The following is a 22,116-nucleotide window of genomic DNA, read 5'->3' as shown; positions in this document are numbered from 1 at the left end:
CGCCATCTTGAAAGCATAATTGTTGTCATGTTTACGTTGTATGTGAAAGGTGTAAATTATTTTTTGATTTTGTCTAAATAGGTATGCATTTTCTAATTGATTGTGTAGATTCAGAGAATGTTGCATTTCTATTATATTATAAATCAAATTAACATTGTGTGGCAAAACCTTAATCGGTGGCAAACATTAGTTTGTTGACGGGTGGAATAGGCGCCAAATTGTCAGCAATCGTGTTAATAATTGTTTATTTAGCAGATAAATTCATAATAATTCATTCTGTGATGTCAATAAATAATGATTATCTTCATTCTTTCAGAATACCTTGAATGCGGCAGAAATAAAACATAATCAGTAACGATGTTTTACGCACACTTTGTGCTAGCCAAAAAAGGCCCTTTGGCTAAGATTTGGCTGGCTGCTCATTGGGACAAAAAACTTACAAAGGCCCATGTTTTCGAAACGAACATAGAAAAATCAGTTGATGGTATTCTAAAGCCAAAGGTGAAAATGGCTCTGCGAACTTCGGGTCATTTACTACTTGGAGTTGTCAGAATTTACTCCAGAAAAGCTAAATATCTTCTCCAGGATTGTAATGAAGCGTTCGTCAAGATCAAGGTTAGTTTCTTATTGTTGAATTGTATGACATCCAAGTATGGCTAAAGTCTAAACTAATGAGACATGTTGACCAACAGTATGATTTTACCATTCCTTGTACATGTGCATTCAATGTACATGCACACGATTGACCAGATTGTAATAAATCAAAGTCATTAAAAAAATATTTCCCTAGTTGGGGTATTCCCGCTGACAATAATTGGCTACAAATATTTGGTTTCAACATAAATAATCTTTTCCAGATGGCCTTTAGGCCTGGTATGGTTGATTTGCCTGAAGAACACAGAGAGGCGGCAATGAATGCAATCACATTGCCAGAAGTGTTTCATGACTTTGACACAGCTATGCCAGAATTAAAGTAAGTTGATTAATATTTTTCCATAAGTTACTTTTACATGCTACATAGTAAAAGCAAATTATGATGGTAATTGGTATCTTTATACCTTCATCGTGGGAATCGCAGACACAATAGATTTTCAATTGTTATGTGACAGCTGGTTGCCGCTTGGGATTAACGGGTTTTTACATCTTTCTTATAAAGATACGGCAACAGATAAATATTGGCATATTTATCTGTTGCTGTATCTTTAGAAGACTAGTATAAATATAACTAGTATTGGTGTATCTTAATTCTTAGGTTTACTCATCCTTATTTTTCAACAAAACAAAATATTTGTTAACAAAATGTTTATGAAATAAAACAAAATAGGAGTAATTTGAAATATGTGATAAAACTAAAAATGTGTATTAGATTAATAAATATTTTTAAAAACTTTCAGTGAAGTGGATATTGAGGCTCAGTTTTCACTCAATCAATCAAGAGCCGAAGAAATTACTATGCGTGAAGATTATGGTTCTTTGAACTTGGTGACCCATGATGATGGATTTGGTGACATGGGATTTGATACGGACAACCCTGATATTATGAGAGAAGCCATTGGAAATGAAGGAGCTTTAGAGCAGGTATAAGGCCCATATATATAGTCTGTACTCAAGATGCATCTCGTTCTCAAGATACGGTTCAGGCTCTGTGATTGGTTGGCTGTCAAAATTGGGACCAATCACAGAGCCGAACGACGCGGGTCTTGAGACCGGGTCGCATTTTAAGTACTGACTATTTTTACGGGCCTAAATGGTTACCCATCATTCATTCTTATAGTCATTCATTTTTATTGTTGGTAATTTTTATGGTTAAAGCCAGCCATACACATATTTTGCAAGAATAAGTTGTTTCCATAAATATAGTTTTAAAGATTTTCATTACAAGAAAGCTATAACAATTTTTTAAATTTTTATCTTGGGTAATTTAGTTATAAATAATAAATTTTTTTTTGACAGAGTAACCTGCTGTTTGGCTCGTCATCTGCATTGGAGCTTGGTGGCAAGTCCGGGAGCACTAGCGATGCAGGGGTGACTCTAGCTGAACCACGGATGGAGGCAGCTCCACATGCACCTTTGGATGATGGTTTCGGTGGCACCATAGGAGACGTACCTGACTTTGGACGTATGTTACATAATGTTATTTCAATTAAAACTAAGATAGTTATGTATGATGAGAAATTATAATAGGTCGGGAAAAAAGTCTTTTCGCATTAAAGTATCTATGAACTTGTCATACAATCTCTTGGACTATACCAATTGTATCTGGCTGATTTTGGTATCATTATAAAGTTTTAATTTTACAGAAGACAATTCCAAATTCAAATTAGGTAAATGTAAGATTTTCATTTGTTTTTCTTATTGTTAAAATGAGTGATTCTAATGAAGAAATTCGATACATTTTAAAATTTTATTACAATAAAGGTATAAATGTAACACAAGCCGTGAAAAAAATTTGTGATTTTATGGACCTAATGTAGTATGTGTGAGAGTAGCGCTAATTTGGTTTAAGCGTTTTCAATCCGGAAATTTTGATATCAAAGATGCATGTCCCTCTGGTTGCCCTGTTACGGATATAACTGATGCCATTTTTGAAACATTTTGACTGACAAGCCTATACATACGAATTATACTCCTTTGTTTGTGGTGGAAGTCTGTTGTCAAATTAAAAAATCGGCCAAGTGCGAGTTGGACTCGCGCACGAAGGGTTCCATACTATTATAGTGCAAAAATAGGTATACAATGTGTTTTTTGTATGGGAGCCCCCCTTAATTATTTATTTCATTTAAATTTTATTATTAATTATTAAAGTATAAATACAACTGAGTATTTTTTTGTGAACATTTCAAGTGCCTACCTATTGCCATTATTGATATTGAGCAAAAAATAGCAAAAAAATAAGTTTCTTGTATTGGGAGCCTCTCTTAAATATTTTATTAGTTTTGTTTTTAGTATTTATTGTTATAGCGGCAACAGATATACACAATCTGTGAAAATTTCAGAACTAGCTATAGCGGTTCTTGAGATATAGCCTGGAGACAGATAGACATCAAAATCTTAGTAATAGGGTCCCGTTTTTACCATTTGGGTACGGAACCATAAACATGGATTGTTGTTTTTTTATTGAATCTGAAATATTCAATAACTTTAAATGGGGAGCCAAAAAAAGAAGATAAAATTTTAGGTTGAACTTCAACCATTGGGCGATCTCTTGTACTATCGAATGTGCCACATCTTTTTTGAGCATAACCTGATATATTTTGTTATAGATGCGGGAGGTCTATTCGAAGGTGATCTGTTCGGTGATGTGACTGCTGGCAGCTCAAACGCTGGAGCCTCGGCCGGCATGCCCGGGGCGGAGGCTCAACCACAGTCGTTGCAGGTAAAATAAATATCTTTTGTATTATTAGTTAAATATTACTCCTTGTCAGATTATATAAGTGTGTTTACTGTGTTTAGAGTTTTTATCATTATTTCATCACAAAAAATCTATAATCATAAAATAAAAAAAACTGTTGAAGGATGATGATAAAATTCAATAATACTTTTCCAATACCTACGCTCATAAATGTTTCGATGAAATATGAAAACATCCTTTACACAAAATGGATCTTATTACTTAGTACAGATAATTTCTTTTTAGTAAGACGGTATATATTGTTGTGATCAGGCGGAGATAGAGGCGGCGGGCGCGGGGGAGGGCGCGGGCGCGGCGGCGGAGGGCCCGGACTCCGACGACGACGGCGACCACTACGACGCCGGCAACTCGCCGCACCACAGGTACACATAAGGGTCATGAAGAAACAGAGCCTGTAGCCAAGACCTTTTCTTTATCGCTTTTTTTTAGAATCGCTAATCAAAATGTATGGATTTGACATTGGACGAGTCGAACTTCAAATTAACGATTCCATACATTTTGTTCGGCGATTCTATTAAGAAGCAATTAAGAAAAGTTCTTGGCTAAAGGCCTGTACTTTTGTTGGCCCCTTTAGCCGTATGTAAAAATAAATGTTGTTTAACAGAAAATTATTTAGTAATAGAGAAAATACATATAAAAATTGTCTCATTATTTTTTTAGAGGAAAAATTATAAAGGATTAAATAATAAAGGAAATAATTGTCTGGTTGTTCTTTTTTAAATTTTTTGAAACAAAAGTACAAGAGTGACTTCATTTACCGTTTTCGCTTTAAAGAATCTGTTTTAATCATAAGATTTACTTCATTATCTGGGGGCACGGCAGTGCCCCCTCCAAGTCGAGCAAAAAAGCGGCACGGCCGTACTATCCTTTTCTCGAACCAATTCAGGCTCTTTTTGACCCCTTATAACTTCATTGTGGATAAACCAACAAGCCTGAATTTTCAGTTGTTAAGCAAACATTGTATAAACACGGTATATTTAAAATTTTATTCAATTTGCACCAGTAGTTTAAGAACTGTAACTTGTTAAAGTTTCTTAATTTTGTCACTGACTGACCGATCACCAAAAGTCTAAGGCACTTCTAGCAGACATAGAACCTTCAAACTTAGAATATAAATAGTGTTTAGTGTCTAAATCAAGGAAAAAATCAAATATTTCAAAATTTATGTCTAGTTTTCTAGATACACTAACTTCGTAAATAACTTTGTAATCCCATATAAATGTATAGGATTACAAAGTTACATTTGCGATTTATAAATCATTGTACCCGTACCAATATCCGATATAATATATCAATATCTCCGATTTATCGTCGGTATAGAGATATCTAGCTAGTGTTTAGTGTCTTAATTAAGGGAAAACCTAATAAACATTTCATAATAATTACTGTCCTGTTATCTTCTTCTTTCTCTAACTTCGTGAATAACTTTGTAATGCAATCCCATATAGGTATACACTATACATGTTGATTACAAAGTCATATTAATTGCAATTTATGAATCACTAGCTGTCCCGGTGAACTTCGTGTCACTTTAAAACCTTCCCTGGACTTCTACGAACATTTTAAGACTAAAATCAGCCCAATCCGTCCAGCCGTTTTCGAGTTTTAACGCGACTAACACATTTGGAAATCCATTTTTATATATATAGATTGTACCGGTACCATCGATATTTCCGTACGTATTTTCGAAGGAGTAATAAAGCACTAGCTTTTGCCCGAGGCTTCGCTCGCGTGGAATTCAAAAATCGCGTAAAATACGAATATTCTTGTAAACCTCCTTTAGAAACCTGACGTTTTTCCAAAACCAAAAGTAGCCTATGTGACTCTTCATCCTGTCAACTAAATCTACGTCAAAAATCAAGTCGATTGGTTGCTTCGCTAGGCCGTGAAGGAAGGACAATCAAACAAACAAACACACTTTCGCATTTCTATAATAAAATTAGAATGGATATTGGATAGTCATGAAAGACAAGTAGTATAGTAGTTAATGGAATCAGGCGTTACTTTGCGGAAATCCATAGTTTAAATTTAGTTTGTTATTATTTTTAGCAATATTCCGCGAAAACAACTTCCACCTAAATGAGTGAGTGTACGCATAGGCTAAATTTAAAGTAGTATAGTAATACTGTATACATAATGATTATATTATTATTAATAATTGTAAGTTTTATTCGTTTCTTATAAAAATCGTTATTGATATTTATAGTAGTAAAAGGTACCAAAAAGGAGAAAAGTAGGACTCTACAAAAAGAAGTGAGATCCCATCAAAAACATCCTGTAAAAAAACCAAGTCTCGCAACTCAGTTTTTATACCGTAAAAATTTATGAGATCCATGCAATACCAAGTCGGTTAATTTATTCAGTCCCTACCTAGGGGACCTTCTGTCTCAAGTTAGTACGTAAGTTATTATCATAAATCAATATTAAAAATCTTTTACGTTTTAAATAAATAGATCGACTTGGACATCGCATGAAAACACAATGACTGTGGGGGACAGTGGGGACTGAATAAATTAACCGACTTGGTATTGCATGGATCTCATAAATTTTTACGGTATAAAAACTGAGTTGCGAGACTTGGTTTTTTTACAGGATGTTTTTGATGGGATTTACTATTAACTAAAGTGAAACTGGCCGTCAACAAAAATTTAAAATACTATGTTACCCAGATTATTATTTTAACTAAATGAAACTTTTTAACTAATCTTTGCCACATAGTCCATTGTATTTGACATTTCACTACAAAGCTCAATTGAGAAAGCAAGATCTTAGTTTTAATCTAAGACATAGGTTAAAATACAGCCAGTCTGGCATAAGTTTAGTCCATCAGTCTGATTCAGACTGACGGTAGAATGTTTTATTTATTATGTATGTACTTTCCGTTCATCATTCTGGCGTCAGTCTCAGATTGATGGACTGTACTGATGCCAGACTGACCGTGTAACCATACTCTAAATTCTAATGTTATTGTTACAGTTGGGGCGGGTCGCCGACTCACGAGGCGGAAGCGGTAGCGGAGGCGGCAGCGGGCGCGGGCGCGGAGGCGGCGGCGGACGGCGCGCTCATGCCGCCCCCCGCGCCGCCCTCCCCGCCACCCGCTAGGCCCATGGTATGTGGTCCATTGCTTGTTAAATTACATACATTTTGAACATACTTGATTCTACGCCTCCATATTTGACTTGTTCCTTAGAAACAGTGTACTTTGTATGTTAATAAAGTTTTAGCCTTAAGCCTCTTTTGAACAAACTGGAAGGAAAAGCCGTAATGATATTTTTTACGGCTTTTTCTTTGAGTTTATTCCAAAGAGGCTAACTTGGACTAGTTACGATTTATGAGTTAACGCAATAATAACCTTCCCCATCATTAGAGGTCGGACTATGATGGCATCAAAGTCTGATCTTCAAATGATGAGTAGTGGCCAATAACGATAGATAGGTATATTATTTAGTATATTTGCCCTTCTTTATTAACAAATTACAGAGCTACTATCTAGCTGCTAGCATCTTATATCGTTGTCGTGCTGATGCACCGCAGCTACTTCAATTACAATGTGTCATATTTTAATTCCGACTACTTTCTTTTCCCAAAATTCCCAAACTGGCGGTAGGCATCGTAGTTTCGACGTTCATTTTGCGACATTCAAAAAGTCTATTCATAATACCTATATTGAATCAAAGGATATTTAATTTTTCATACTTTATGTACAGGAGATAGACGAGGACATGCCTGAGCCGGTGCGGCCGCCGTCGACGCCCGCGCCCGCCATTGACACCACTACGCTGTTGCACAACGACGAGGAGTCCTTCGCACTGGCGCCCGTTGACGCTACGGTCTTGAAGGGTGAGTGTAGAACTTTAACTTCAAAGTCAGTCTAACGACTGGCCCTTTAGCCAAGACTTTATCGCTTTTTTTATAGAATCGCCAATCAAAATGTATGGAATTGAGTATTGACATATCACATGCCATGGCAACTCACCGAGGCGGCCATTTTTAAAAGAAGAAGAAGAAGAGTCGGATGTCGACTTTATTTTATCGAACGCTTATGTCAATTTTATACATATAATAAATTTTCAACAGTACAGCTGTACAGTATATCACTTTAGTTGTTAGACTGACTATTGCAATACAAAGTAATAACGTCGTAAACGAAACTGCCTGATGGCGGCGAAATTGCTTTGCGACAAGTATGTCTAATGCTTGTTAATAGTTTTAAGCAAGGGCCCACTTAACACACGACAGTCCCGAGACTATTGCTGTCATGGGCGTACCGAGGGGGGCAGGGGGGGGCAGCTGCCCCCCCCTGGATCATGTTGACGTCCCTACTAAGTATATTATCTAGTACTTTCATGTATAAAAATTAAAAATAATAAAACGAATTTTTGTCATTTGTTTGCAATTCAATATTTTTATAACTAAAATTTATTAATTTTTTATTCTTATTAAGCACCTAGCTTAAAAAAAATCTGATTTGCCCCCCCCTGGCCCAGAACCTGGGTAATTTGCCCCCCCCCCCTGGCCCAGAACCTGGGTAATTTGCCCCCCCCCCTGGCCCAGAACCTGGGTACGCCCATGATTGCTGTGAAAATTGAAAAACACAAGAAGATTCACATAGAATCACACATAAACAAATATTTATATTGCAATAGTCTGACTTAAGACTGTCGTGTCTCAAGTAAGCGTGCGCCTGTATTGCTTTCTCGCTCCAATTATACGAACCCTATTACACATACTCTATAATAATATAATATTCTACATTCTAGGTATAACGAAAGCGAAGCGCAAGCGTAAACTCATTGTAGACGAAGTGAAAAACATATCGGGCGAGGAAATGAAGAACCAACTGAGCAACACCTCAGATATCGTCACTACGTTGGACCTTGCGCCTCCCACACGAAGACTCATGCACTGGAAAGAGACTGGAGGAGTGGAGAAACTGTTCACGTTGCCCGCTCGACCTATACCGTCGAGAGTGCTGTTTAAGGTAACTTGGAAGCATTGCTATAAGTTATAATGTAGTTGTCCTAGATAGGAGATTAACCTCTCGAATACCGGGATGTAAAAAATCTATTGAGCCTCAAATACCGCGTTCTATGGCGCCATTCAAATTTTTCGAATTTTTTTTATCAAGTTTTACAAAATTGCGCCAATCAGGAACTAATTTAGTGCATTCTTTTTGTAGCCAACTTCATACTCTTAAAAATAATGTATAGAACAAACGAAATTAAATCTTAAACACACAAAAATAATTTACAAAACAGTGTGAGGTCGAGTGCATCAGGTGGCTCATTAACGTGCCGGTGGTACACAGAGGTATTTTTACGGGTGGCACATTAAGGTGTCGGTGGGGTTCGAGAGGTTAAGCCATTGGTACTCTTTTTTTTTTAAAGCTGACATAATTGAGAGTGTTTCTAGTAATATTTCATCATCATCACTCCGCCTAATGTTGAAATATTTGGGTTTATCTACATTCTGCTATGTGTAAGAAATTTCCAGTGATTTGATCGGTTCAATAATACCAGTTCTGATTCCTGAAACTTAAACAATATGCTATATTGTACGCTAGTGTGGCGTCTTACGCATAGACATCACACAATCTTCTGTATTTTTACATGCTAGTTTATTGGTAAATATTATTAATATTTATGTGTGTTTTGTCAGAAATACCAGCGCATGATGACGCAACGGAGCGAGCCCGAAGAAACCGAGGCGGCGCGGTCCCCCGACCCTGAGCCTGCTGTGGCTAAACGCGGGGGACGGAAACGAAGGCATGAAGAGGTTAGCACTACAATTAATACCTGGATTTTCAATTGTTATGTGACAGCCCGGTGCCGCTTGGGGATGACGGGTTAATATTTTTAGGCTTCTGTTTCTGGTCTGGTGACTGTTCAGCCATTGATATTTTTGTAGAACTCACAATATTATATCCGTTTTATCCATTTTCATTGCTCATGTTCATTCAAACTGTTTAGTTTAATTAAGGTACAATCATATTTTGAATATTATTTAGTGGTAAGTTTTTACTTGTACGTTTCTTTCGCATTGGGTAAACCTGCGTAGCTAGCACGGGGTTTCCCAGTCGATTCTTCGGAAGAAAGTAATGGCAGTTTCTTTCCCATGTCTACATATCTTATTCCCGAGCATGGCACCACCCATCGACTTGAGTTTCAGTGGACAAAGACAAGAAACTCTTTCCATAGCAACCATTAAAGCAACGGCAATTATTTTTTTTGATATTTAGTTTCTTGGTTCTTTTTTTTTAATTATGGCACCTCGGCTATAAAACCATGGCTAGTGTCGAGTAAATGGCGGCAAATTCAAAAAATCGACGTGTAGCAACCTTGTCTATAGCCGGAATTATAGTTTTGAGCTACGAAATGCGAATAATAGAAACTGAGGAACTTTATTATTCGTAGTTTGTAGATCAAAACTATAATTCCGGCTATAGACAGGGTTGCTATACATCGCTTTTTTGAATTTGCCGCCATTTACTCGTACACTGGCCATGGTTTTATAGCCAAGTGCCATAATAAAAATAAAAACAGAATCAAGAAACTAAATGTCAAAAGCGGATCGTCATGCTTGACTTATAGATTTTCAAAAGCGAAAGATATCGAGATAGGAAAGAAACTTTTACTCCAATGTTTTTCCGGTAAAACTGTCAAAATTTAGTTTCTTTCGTTTGTCTACGTGCTTGTGCTAGCTATGCTGTAATGGTAGAAATGAGCATGGAAATAAATAAATTTTATCTGTTAAGTTGCTATATTCATGCTTCACTACGATAAAATCGTACTAGTGTCAATACTTATTACATACGATAGACCGTGTATTGTTTAAGATGCGTTCATAATACAGATAATAAAATACGAGTATTTTATACACTATCAAGTCTTAATAATGGAAAATGCGACACGCCCTGCTTCTACCCGAGATCGTGTGCTCATCTCGCATATTATGTTATTTACAGAGCTTTGCTGCAGCGGAGACGCCGGCGCCTGCGGAGGTCCAGCCGGCCACACCAGTACCACATGACTATGAGCCGTCTGTCGGTAAGTGCTGTCACTTTCTCCTTTCAACGTATATGTACTATCAGAGAAGTTGATTCCTAGGCAGATGTCGCTAGTTTGGTCGCTTTACGTCAAACCCAGGTGACAGATCACAATAATTATAGAATTGACATGATCTGACCCAATGACGTTGGTCTGTCAACTGCCTAGGAATCAATTTCCTTGATGGTACCATCAATGAAATTGATTCATTGGCCGATGACTGATCTACATATTTGGTTGGTTTATGTCAAGTCAATGTTAAGGCCTGTATTCACTTTGATTAGTAATAAGTGCAGGTGATTAGTAATCAGGTGAAAGCAAGCGTCAACAGCGACAGATCACTGCAAATCCTTTATTTTCTTCTAATCACTAATCACCTGCACTAATCAAAGTGAATACAGGCCTTTAGCCACGATCAGCCGGCTGTTGACGTAACCGCACCAAATTCCATAGGTACGTCACCTGCTTATAAATAAATTTCTCTGATAGTACTTTAACGGCACCTAGACATGTATAGTTAACCTAAAATGATATGTGCATAAAACTGGAATCTGAGGCTTGTCTTACACTATATCATGTTACACAGCTTTAATGTTCTTGGTCTTTGCGCTCATAAAGTTTTCTATGATCTATCTTTAAACAAAACTAACTTAAAATTTACTTTGACAAAAATACCAAATGTAAGAGATTAACATTATTTTTATTATACTACTGTCATCTTACCAATTTGTAACGAGTCATCGCTTTTCTCTTGAATTTTCTGTGTACCATACTACCATCTCTTTCGATAAACACGCTTTACTTGTGCTTTCTTGTTTCAAATGTACTAAAAATTAACTCACAATATGCATTGTAGAGATGCCTGAAACGGGGTTGGGGACCATTCACAATTTACTGTTAAGCGTGAGTTAGCTTAAAATAAGACCATTTTGCTATTCGTGCTCGATTATCGTCATTATTGAATGAGTATTGTCAAGTACTATTAGTAGATTAGTTAACAAATACATCTTTTGTAACTTTCGCTCGATGTAAATTGAGGAGAAACACCATCTAAATAAGCTTTCTGAAAATAATAATTTAAGGATTGTGTAATAGGTCCTCAGTCCATTAGAGTAGCCTGCCATGCTAAAATAGTTCCTAAATCCATTACGGTAGCTTACTAGCTGACAAAGGACCTTAGTCCATATACTGTGGTAAAAAGGGCTTATGTCCACTATGGTAACCTAGTATGATGAAATAGGAACTCAGGCCATAATGGTAGCTTACATTAGGCTACTCTGTGCCATGCATATTGTGAGTTAGTGACGTGCCACTACTAACACTTGGGTCGCACGGTTTAGAGCCGGAGGACGGAGCGCGCACGCCAAGACACGAACCAGAAGACCACTCGCCAGGTAATTAAACATATACCATATTCGAAAAGGTGGACCTACGTCATTCGGTCGGGTTATGCCAATTCAATTATAATCATGATCTGTACCCTAGGTTTGACATAACGCAACCAAATTACGTAAGTCCTCCGACTGCTTATGGATAAACTTCTCTAACAGTACATATTATTGTAAGGGGCCGCAATATTACGTTTTCGACTTTCATCAAATATTTCATAATGGTTTGGGAGCTTTAAATAATTACTATTTTTGTTCTAACATAATTGAAGACGTGAGTGGATTAAGGGTGGGTTGCACCAACTTACTTTAACTATAACTGTAACTTTACCTATACCTACAATGCAAAATGTCAAATCTTTGGTTAAAGTTAAAAATGGAAGCCATCAAGACGTAATATTATTTAACCATAACCATAGACTCGACAAGGCTTTAAATGCACGTGGCGAAAAAAAGAACTAACGCTGTTATCATACAAAAATGCAATTTTTGACAGTTCTCCTTTACCAGCAGCGCCCCCGCCCACGTTCTTTATAGCCTTGTCGGACCAGCAACGTCATCTGTCAAATTATGTGGTCAAAGTTAACGTTAAAGTTAAATTAACCTTAACTATAACCATAACTTTAACTTTAACCTCGCCTCTGATGCAACCCAACCTTAGTGGCTAACGGCCGTTCCCAATATTTGATCTATCTCTGGTTTTGCCCTACTAGAGATAGGAATAGCTCACATTAGACATTAGAGCCATATATTTTATGTCAATTCAATGTTCGCTGCGATCGGTTGTATGTCAAACCAGAGATAGATTGAATAATGGGAAGGGCCGTAACTAGCGTTCTTGATAATGATCGCTTTTATGCATACATAGGAGGCTTTAGGAAAATGATGAAGCGTGAAAATGATTTGAAATAATAAAATATGGATTAAATGCTACGAATAATAAAAACAAATGTTTACTTTAGCAACAAAATATCCATATTTTTTATAATCGAAGATATTTTTAATTGAAAATTACTATCACGGTCCTAATGCCTCGTACCTTACTTCGATCTGTACTTTGAAAGTATTTACTGAAATTCAAAATTACCTAAGGACTTCTTAAAATGAGTATCAAGCAGTATGATATACATTGACTTCTCATGTCTCGCTTGCTTTTCAAATGCTTTATAGTTTATACCTAATACCTATATAATATGTACGACAGGTATGCTGGGCTCGCTGGGTGCGCCTCTTACCCCGGGCGTGCTGGGTCCTCTGACGCCGGGCACGCTCCTACACGGCGGCCTGACACCGGCCGGTCTGCAGCACGGAGCTATGACGCCAGGTCAGTTTGTACCTTTAGATCAGGGTGTTCCAGATAGGGGACATAGACTATGTTCCTGATCATGTCCCCCAAGTTTGTTATGGCTCTAAGTCTTAAAACCTCACCCACCAACACACCATGCAATTATATGGATGTTTAATATTTGCTACTTACTTATTTGCTGTTTCATCTTACTTTAGACTTCTTAGAAAATTTAAATTAACATTTATAAATATATAATATATTAATTATTATGTTAATTCAACTTGAAACTTTAAAACCCCTTACTAATCACAATATTTAAACAATGAAACTAATAAAAATATTGCAATAAAATGTTTGTCCTTGTCTTAACCCCTTGATCGTGGAAAAACGAGACACAATAGAATTTCTATTCACCGGTCACCGGTGACCGTATGGGGCTTGATGAATTAATATTATGTTGGAAAAGTTATTTGACAGACAAGTATATACTTTTAGTAAAGAAGAATATAAAAATCGATGAATATTTTAGGAGGCCTACCTCATGGAGCGATGACGCCAGCTGGCTTGGGTCACGGAGAACAACCTATGGACCTGGGACTACCGTCCAGTGGCATGACTCCAGCGGGACTTCAACATGGAGGTAAGTGGAGTGGAGATTGACTGTTGAGGCATCCAGTATATCTTGCAAACTACTCTATAACTAGTTCTATGTGCCTTAAAAGTTAGAAAGTAAAACTGACAAAATGGCATCCAATATATTTTACCTTGTATTATGCGAGTAACATAATATTTTATAGATTTGTCTGCTGGTCATTAAAAACTTAATAAATTTATTTGAATAATTTTGATTTTATTACGTTTATATTTACCATTCACATTTTCCAGGCATGACGCCCGGTGGCATGACCCCGGGAGGCATGACCCCGGGAGGCATGACACCTGGCGGCATGACGCCCGGCGGGATGACGCCGGGATTGGGTCTGGACAGCGGGATGACGCCGGGCGGCCTGGTGCATGGAGGGTTGACGCCGGCGGGACTACATCATGGTGGTATGACTCCAGGTGAGAACATACACAATAATTAAACATAATGCTCCCACATGTTTCACGAGCGATCAAAAAATGGTGCGAGCATTTAAAATAGAATCAGTGTGTCTGACCCAATATAATTTTATCGATGCAGGCGGCTTAGACCACGGTGGTATGACTCCAGCGGGGCTCCATCACGGAGGCATGACGCCGGCGGGTCTCCAGCACGGAGGCATGACCCCGGCGGGTCTCCACCATGGAGGGATGACGCCGGCGGGCCTCCACCACGGGGCCATGACGCCGGCGGGCCTACATCACGGAGGAATGACGCCCGCGGGCCTCCAGCACGGTGGAATGACGCCGGCTGGCCTACAGCACGGTGGAATGACGCCGTCAAGTAAGTTTCCTTTATTTTGTAAGTCATGTTAAGGATTTTTGTTGTTAAAACTAGTGACAAGAACAAACTGATTAACTCTCTTTAGCCGTGAACTTCAAGACATACTAATACACGATTATGTAATGTCCTAGGTCCTGCCAATAATATAATAATAATTTTATTAGATTGTGCTTAGATAACTAGCGCAAAACAAATGATTCACCATGTATAATGGCCGATTTACACGGGTGACTAAAGCCGCACGATTTACGCCGCACGGCGAAATTCGACCGTCTAAATGGCAATTCGACTACGCCGCATGTGGCTAAAGTCGCAAGCCCCAAAGTCGTGCGGCCAATGGCGGCATGCGGCTGGTGACTAAAATCGACCGTGCAAACGCTCAGTCGCAAGCGATCGCTTGCTGCGAATACTACTGTCGACTGGTGACTTGCCGGGTGACTAAAATCAACCAGTTAGTCACCCGTGTAAATGGGGTGGCGAATGGCGATTCGACTTGGACAGGCGATTCGACTGGTGACTAAAATCGACCCGTTAGTCACCCGCGTAAATCGACCATAAGGATCATAAAAATTGAGGATCTTGTGTGTTTTATTATGGAAAACGTAATTAGATGAATTGAATAACTAACAATTTGAAAATAGAGGCTTTAGGACCTGAAAGATGATTTGAAATCAAAATAATGTGGTTTTTAAAATGGCCATACACGGGACAATTATCGTAACGATTTATCTCCTCGATGTTAAAATCGAACGACAAATTGTACGTGTAAAGCAATATCGCAAACGATTTTACGTTCAAAAGATCGATTGGACGATTTTCTTGACGATCGATCGAAACGACAAATTGTCCCGTGTATGGGCACCTTTATGTGTAGCCCGATATACTAGCCAGGTGATTAAGTAAGAAAATTCAATTATTCGAGTGCCCTTTAACGGGTCCGTTTACCATGTTTTCTTAATTTCGTATTTGCTAACACGATATTATGTTTGTGTCCAGGTCACATGCTGCTGCAGGGTCCGGAGCCGCCGCCAATGATGCCGCAGGTGGGCGGGGAGCGGCCGCTGCTGACGCGGTCGGCGCCGCAGTCCGCCCCCGCGCCGCACGACTTGCACGCCGGCCCGCTCGACCCGCTGCCGCTGCCGCTTGACCACCCCGACTACCAGGTACGGTAAACTATTATAGATTCTCTTATAGGCAGAGGAGCCTAGGTTGTTTGATGGGGTTATGTTAAAGTTTAAGTCGTCATAATATGACGGTCCCCATGTTCCCCAAGACACTTCGTACGACATGCCGAATTTCATTCAATCGCTTCAACAGTTAACTAACATAACTATAAAATGTTATGCAAAAAAAAAACAAATGAAAAAATACACATTATTATTACTTTCTGTTACTGACAGTGCATATATCTTATTTCAGAGTGGCATGCAAATGACGAACTTAGGGTACGACGATCAACAGGGACACAACAGTCCACAGCATGATTACGATTTACCGCTCAGTGTGGAAAATGTAAGTATTATAATTAATATTTTGTTCCAGTAAACACTAGGGGCCTGGTAGGCCTACTACGAAACCGTTTTGAGACTCAAACAATCGGCGGAGAATGCCGCGTTCCGCTCTAACAACGTAATTTCTCGTTTGTTAGAGTAGGATGCGGCATTCTCGTACGATTGTTTGAGTCTCAAAATAGTTACGTGGTACGGCCACTGTTTCACCACTTTCTGATAAAGTGCCGAATAGGCTATCCACAGCTTTTTTGACAAATTCTCCATACTTCATCTGTCAAGTTGAGTGGTGGACAGCCTATTCGGCACTTATCAGGAAGTGGTGAAACAGGCCTTTAGGCTGCCTTCACATTAAGTCGCGAGTAGTGCGGCAGCCGCGCGACTGCTATACTAAAACGAGCCGGGCGGCTGCCGCGCGGCTCGCGACTTAATGTGAAGGCAGCCTCTTATGCTAAGTACTCACATACGGTTTTGCTCGATCGAGCAATAACGTCGAGCGAACCCGCGGCTCGGGCTTTCGTCCACACATTCAGCATTGCTCGATAGTTTTACCTATTCTAAATCAATATATTTCATTCCATCAATCCGGCTCGATCCGGTTTTATCAATCCTTCGAGCGGCTCGATGCGAGCCTTTGAGCTGTCAGTTTTGCGGTCCACACAGTAATTATTACTCGATTTGGAGTAAAACTATCGAGCAAAACCGTATGTGAGTACTTAGCATTACAAATAAACTGCAAATTACTACTAATTAATACTATAAAAGGTCTGCATAAATATTTTATCTCTCATTTCACAAGTCTCGACACCACAGACAAAGATAATGGACACTTGTAAATGTCTTTATTAGCGATGGTGCTACCAATTGTATTTTGTTTGGATACATTTCTAGTATTAATTAACTTTCAACGATATTATTCTTATGTAGAAGCAAGTGTTTTATAATAATTGCCTCTCTGTCATAACATTGTAAGTGTAACATGTTAACAATCATTGTAACAACTTCTAACCGGCCGCCTAGACGAGCAATTTTATCGTCAATATCACGTATTGCGTAATATTTTTGACCGTCTAGGGTTAATATTGAACTTGCCTTTCAATCTTATTTTGTCAAATAAATTGTTCAATAATATTGTTCAATGATATTGCACAATAAAATTGATAATCTTCTGAATCGAAGATAGGCTGTCGCGTATCTATCCCAGTGTCTTCATCTCAGCCAGAAGAGAGCTTGTTCGTATATCTCACTCTTGTAATTTTTCAGGCGGAGGAAGGCGAGCGCGAGGTGGGTGAGACGGAGGAGCAGTTCGAAGAGCGCGTGCTGAACCGGCGCGCGGCCCAGCTGTTCGCAGCCGTGCGCTCCAAGCTCGCCGCCGGCCAGTGCCTCGCCTTCGCCGACATCGCGCCCCGACATAATACGAGGAAGCAGGTAAATATGCTACTTATTTCTTTTATATACCACTAGATGTCGCCCGCAACTCCGTTGCGCCAAAAGGACTATGCCCAAAAAACCCATAGTCGATTAAAATAATTAATGTACAGGAAAGTAGAATAGTAGATTTTTTTTTATTAAATAAGGGGGCAAACGGGTCAACTGATCGTAAGCAACTACCGTCGCCCATGGACACTCGCAACATCAGAAGAGCTGCAGGTGCGTTGCCGGCCTTTTAATGTTCGGGCCACGCCACACTAACGAGAAACGCCGTTAATTATCGCGTTAATTCTAAAACATGTTATAGCATTATCGCCTTTAATTAGTGGCACGTAAAGGCGATAATGCTATTATATTAACGGCGTTTCTCGTTAGTGTGGCCCGAACATAAGAGGGAATACGCTCTTTTCTTGAAGGTTTGCAGGTCGTATAGGTCCGGAAATACTGCTGGTGACAGTTCGTTCCAGAGTTTTACAGTGCGCGGCAGAAAGTTACCCGAAAAACGCACTGTGGAAGACTGCCACTCATCAAGGTGATGAGGATGGTATGTTTTTCGCGTGGGGCGATGGCGAAAAGTTGCAGGTGGTATGATTCCGAACAATTCCTCAGAGCACTCCCCGTGATACAACCGATAGAGGATGCAGAGTGAAGCTTACATCTCGGCGTAATTCCAAGGGGTCCAAGCTGTTTGAAACAGATTTTAAATATGCAATTCATTTTATTCAAAACCATAACTGAAATAGATAATTTGAAAAAATAAATCTGAGATACACAGTACTTCAAATCAATCAATTACTTCCTTTGTTTTTTGTGTTCTTCCTCGTGAAAGTGATGTTGATAGATAAGAATTTAAATTTAGAGAAGAAAAGAGATGTCAGTTATAGAATAAAAGAAATCACAAGTGGCTTCACTCTACATCCTCTATCAGTTGTATCACGGGGAGTGCTCTGAAGAATTGTTCGGCATCATACCTACTGCAACTTTTTGCTATCGTTCCACGCGAAAAATATGCCATCCTCATCACCTTGATGAGTGGCAGTCTTCCACCGTGCGTTTTTTGCTAACTTTCTGCTGCGCACTGTAAAACTCTGAAATAAACAGTCACCAGCAGTATTTCCAATACGACCTGCAAATCTTCAAAGGCCGGCAACGCAATTGCAGCTCTTCTAATGTTGCCATGGGCGACAGTAGTGGCTTTAGGTAAGGAATATGATGATTACGTCTAGACATCTTTAAACACAATATATTAAGACGAAAGACAATATATTAAGATTTAATTTTATTTAAAAACATATTTATAAATTATTTAAAAGGATGGCTTTCTGGCTTTTACAACGTACTAATCGCCACACTATCGTTCGTAGCATCGCGTCGAATTAAATATCATAATGTAGATTCCTATAAGAAAAGTCAATTGTTACGATCGTTTTTAAAGTACTTGGGGATTGTTTAATCCGAAAAGGACATTGTATTTGGGATACAGTATAATTATATTATGTAATCTACTATGCCACATATAAATGGTTTGAATCGATTACGGGTTTTTGGTCCATACATCTTTGGGCATTCGCCTTATCGCCTGGGAACCGTACATTTTTCTAGGATAAAAAGTAGCCTATGTCTTTTCACGGGACCCAAAGCGGTTTGGGCGTGAAGAGGTAACAGACAGACAGACACACTTTCGCATTTATAATATTAGTACGGATTATATATCAGCATTTGGTAATGCTGGTATATAATCCATACTAAGACCTAATTTCACCAACGTCAGTTATCGTTACCACCTTAATAAATTTCATGTCTTCTTTTTCATCCATATGAAAAACGAAATAGGTAACTTGACACTAATTCCAGCATACATTTTAAGTTGTTGGTGAAATTGGGGTTAAGCCTTAGAAATAGTTTCTTGCTATGGAAGTTTAGCCCAAATCAACCCTTTGGTTGCAACAAATAAAGTTTATTAGATGAACATTGTGTACAATTTGAAATTCCATTTTTTTTATCTTTCAGGTGGCGCAAAAGTTCTACAGTTTACTTGTGTTGAAAAAACATCAAATGTTAAAGATAGAACAATCGGAAACGTATGGACCTATTACTTTCACAAAGGGCGCTCAGTTCGAAACGGAGGCCATTTAACTGTATTAGCGTAGTTGTTAGATTTAAATATTATCAATTAGTTGTAAAAGAGGGTAATATAAATGGTGATATGAGTGTTTTGTATGCGACGGACGGTTGGAGCCAAAAAATAATGTTAGATGTCACAGAAGTTGATTCAAATTCATAGAAATATTTTTCGGACCAAAATGCTGTGTGATGATCTCATTTTAATGGCAACATTGTCATAACTATGTCCACCTTCTGCTAAAGCTTATTTTACTTAAATGATACACTCTTGTATCGTTATAATAGTTTTTATCAATTATATTATAATAATTGAACGGTTTTTAAAAATCGGTTACAAATTTTTCACTAAACTTAGAAACTCGTAATTTACCAATGAACTCTGAAGTCAGTCAAGACACAAGCTCACTCTTTTAAAATAATTTGCATACACTAGAATTGTAAGAAACTCATAAAAGTAATAGCAATATGTACTGATTTTAAATCTTCAAAATATACTTCAACTTTAAAATGATATGAGTTATATAATTTAATATGACATTCTATAATAATATTATCATTCCCAATGAATATTGTATATAAAATAAAATTGTCATTTAATTATATTACTAATCGTGTTATTGACATCATAAATAATATTATATTAGTATTTTATTTCTGTGAATGCGCCAAGCTGAAAGTGACATAGTTATGCGTTACATTTCTATGAGCTTGATTGAAAAGTGACGGTATATAGAGACATTGGGAAGTCGATGCTGTAGAGATTTGCCTTATTTGTTTTGCGAGCTAGATTTAAGTGAAATTATATCATGTTTGAATATTTAACTATAATATTATTCTTTTGTGGACACCCGTCATTTGTTGCACACACCTACAGTAGTGTGAACATTTTGCACGTTGTTTTTATATAAATTATGTTAAATAAACATATTTTAAGACAGTTGAAAGTGTAGACAATATTCGCTTTAAGTTTTGTTGTTTCACTTCTACGTTTGTGTGCCGGTAAATACTAAAAGGGATCTACGAAATCAACGCTTTTTGGCACAGATGTTCGATAAGGTCGAGATAAGTGTTTTCTTTATGGTATATACTGTTTGAGAGGTAATAACTTGCCAGGGAAGTATGTGGTTAGTGGCAAATTTCATAAGGAATACCTAGTGATCTTATAATTTTTAGATGGTTAAAAAGAAAAAAATGTACAAGTAACTATAAGGTAGCTGATGAAACACCAAATAAGAAAGGAATTTGACATTGTCTATTACAACAGAAATATATTTACATGTTTATACGGTCTGCGTGCGCGATGCGTGAGCGTTGAATGTTTCCTACAAAGTTTCTCGATTAGTGTTCATTTGACATTTCTCCAAAGTGAATGCGAAATATATTGCCTATTTTGTATGCACTTTGGCATTTTGGTTTGTTCAAAATTGTGTTGAGGAAGTCTTCATATTTAACATAGTTTGTAAAAAATTTAAGGATTCACCTCTGTCATATAACGGTCACATAACAGTATGGTCCAGGATGTCTTATGCCAGTACATAAACATTTGTGGCCTTTACAGAGGTGAGCACTTAAATGCTTTCTATTGAAATTATTTGCAATAAATTTGTTGATGATAGCATGTATTTTATTGAGACCCATTCGTAAGTATTAGGGCCAACGTGAGTTTTAACTCGCGCGGGCGCACGCTCGCGTGTGTACAAACGAAAAATAGTATTAGCAGTGCAGGAGCGTGCGACGGAGGGCGGACGCGGGTACGCTCGACGGACGGGCGGGCACACGGCGTGGGCGCACGCTTTTCGCAATCGACGTTGTTTCCGTTGACATCTTTTTGCCAAATAATAAATGAGTAAATAATACATGGTAATCTTCTGGACACAACTGTACACGCTCGAGATACCAAGAAAAACAATAAACCTTTTTGAACGTGGCGGGTGACACGGTAGCCGTGTCATCTACTTCTATGGCGTATGGCACGGCTCACGTGTCACGAGAAAATTGTATGCCGCCACGACTGAGTGTCTTCAAAAAGGTGCGCCGCATTGAATCGGTTAATGTCCCCTAGAGGGCGCTGTCATTTTAACGTGACGCCTTTGTAGTAGTAATGCAGCCTTTAAGCGATCAAAATAGGGTTTATACGTGGGAGAGCCATGCTTCGGCACGAATGGGCCGGCTCGACCGGAGAAATACCACGTTCTCGCAGAAAACCGGCGTGAAACAGCGCTTGCGCTGTGTTTCGCCGAGTGAGTTTACCGGAGGCCCAATCCCATACCCCTATTCCCTTTTACATGCCTACCCTCCCCTATTCCCTCTTAAAAGGCCGGCAACGCACCTGCAGCTCTTCTGATGCTGCGAGTGTCCATGGGCGACGGAAGTTGCTTACCATCAGATGACCCGTTTGGTAGTTTGCCCCTTTAGGGAATAAATGCACATCCATAGCATACAGGTAAAAAATAAATCATAACCCTCCCTTTTGGTTGGCTTGGCCGTTGTCGG

The 22,116-nt window shown here is 38.5% G+C and overlaps 1 protein-coding gene across 2 annotated transcripts; it reads left to right on the top strand.

The window, feature by feature from the left end:
- Positions 1-21,238, top strand: LOC121725399. Of its 2 annotated transcripts, XM_042112308.1 has the most exons (21): positions 1-81; positions 317-615; positions 858-973; positions 1,395-1,578; positions 1,954-2,119; positions 3,264-3,376; positions 3,665-3,774; positions 6,389-6,521; positions 7,120-7,252; positions 8,173-8,393; positions 9,071-9,187; positions 10,377-10,458; positions 11,799-11,852; positions 13,051-13,170; positions 13,664-13,774; positions 14,020-14,196; positions 14,318-14,560; positions 15,557-15,723; positions 15,980-16,072; positions 17,332-17,496; positions 19,510-21,238. In XM_042112308.1, the coding sequence occupies exons 2-21, from the start codon at positions 358-360 to the stop codon at positions 19,633-19,635; spliced, it is 2,889 nt and encodes a 962-aa protein (XP_041968242.1). In that variant the 5' UTR covers positions 1-81; positions 317-357; the 3' UTR covers positions 19,636-21,238. The 2 variants fall into 2 exon arrangements, with proteins under 2 accessions (XP_041968242.1, XP_041968243.1); XM_042112309.1 differs by lacking the exon at positions 11,799-11,852.
- Positions 21,239-22,116: the final 878 nt, after the last annotated feature.

This window comes from Aricia agestis, chromosome 3, assembly GCF_905147365.1.
Source record: "Aricia agestis chromosome 3, ilAriAges1.1, whole genome shotgun sequence".
Taxonomy (NCBI): domain Eukaryota; kingdom Metazoa; phylum Arthropoda; class Insecta; order Lepidoptera; family Lycaenidae; genus Aricia; species Aricia agestis.
Note: the sequence above shows the minus strand (reverse complement) of the source record. Positions and strands in the feature narration are given on the sequence as shown.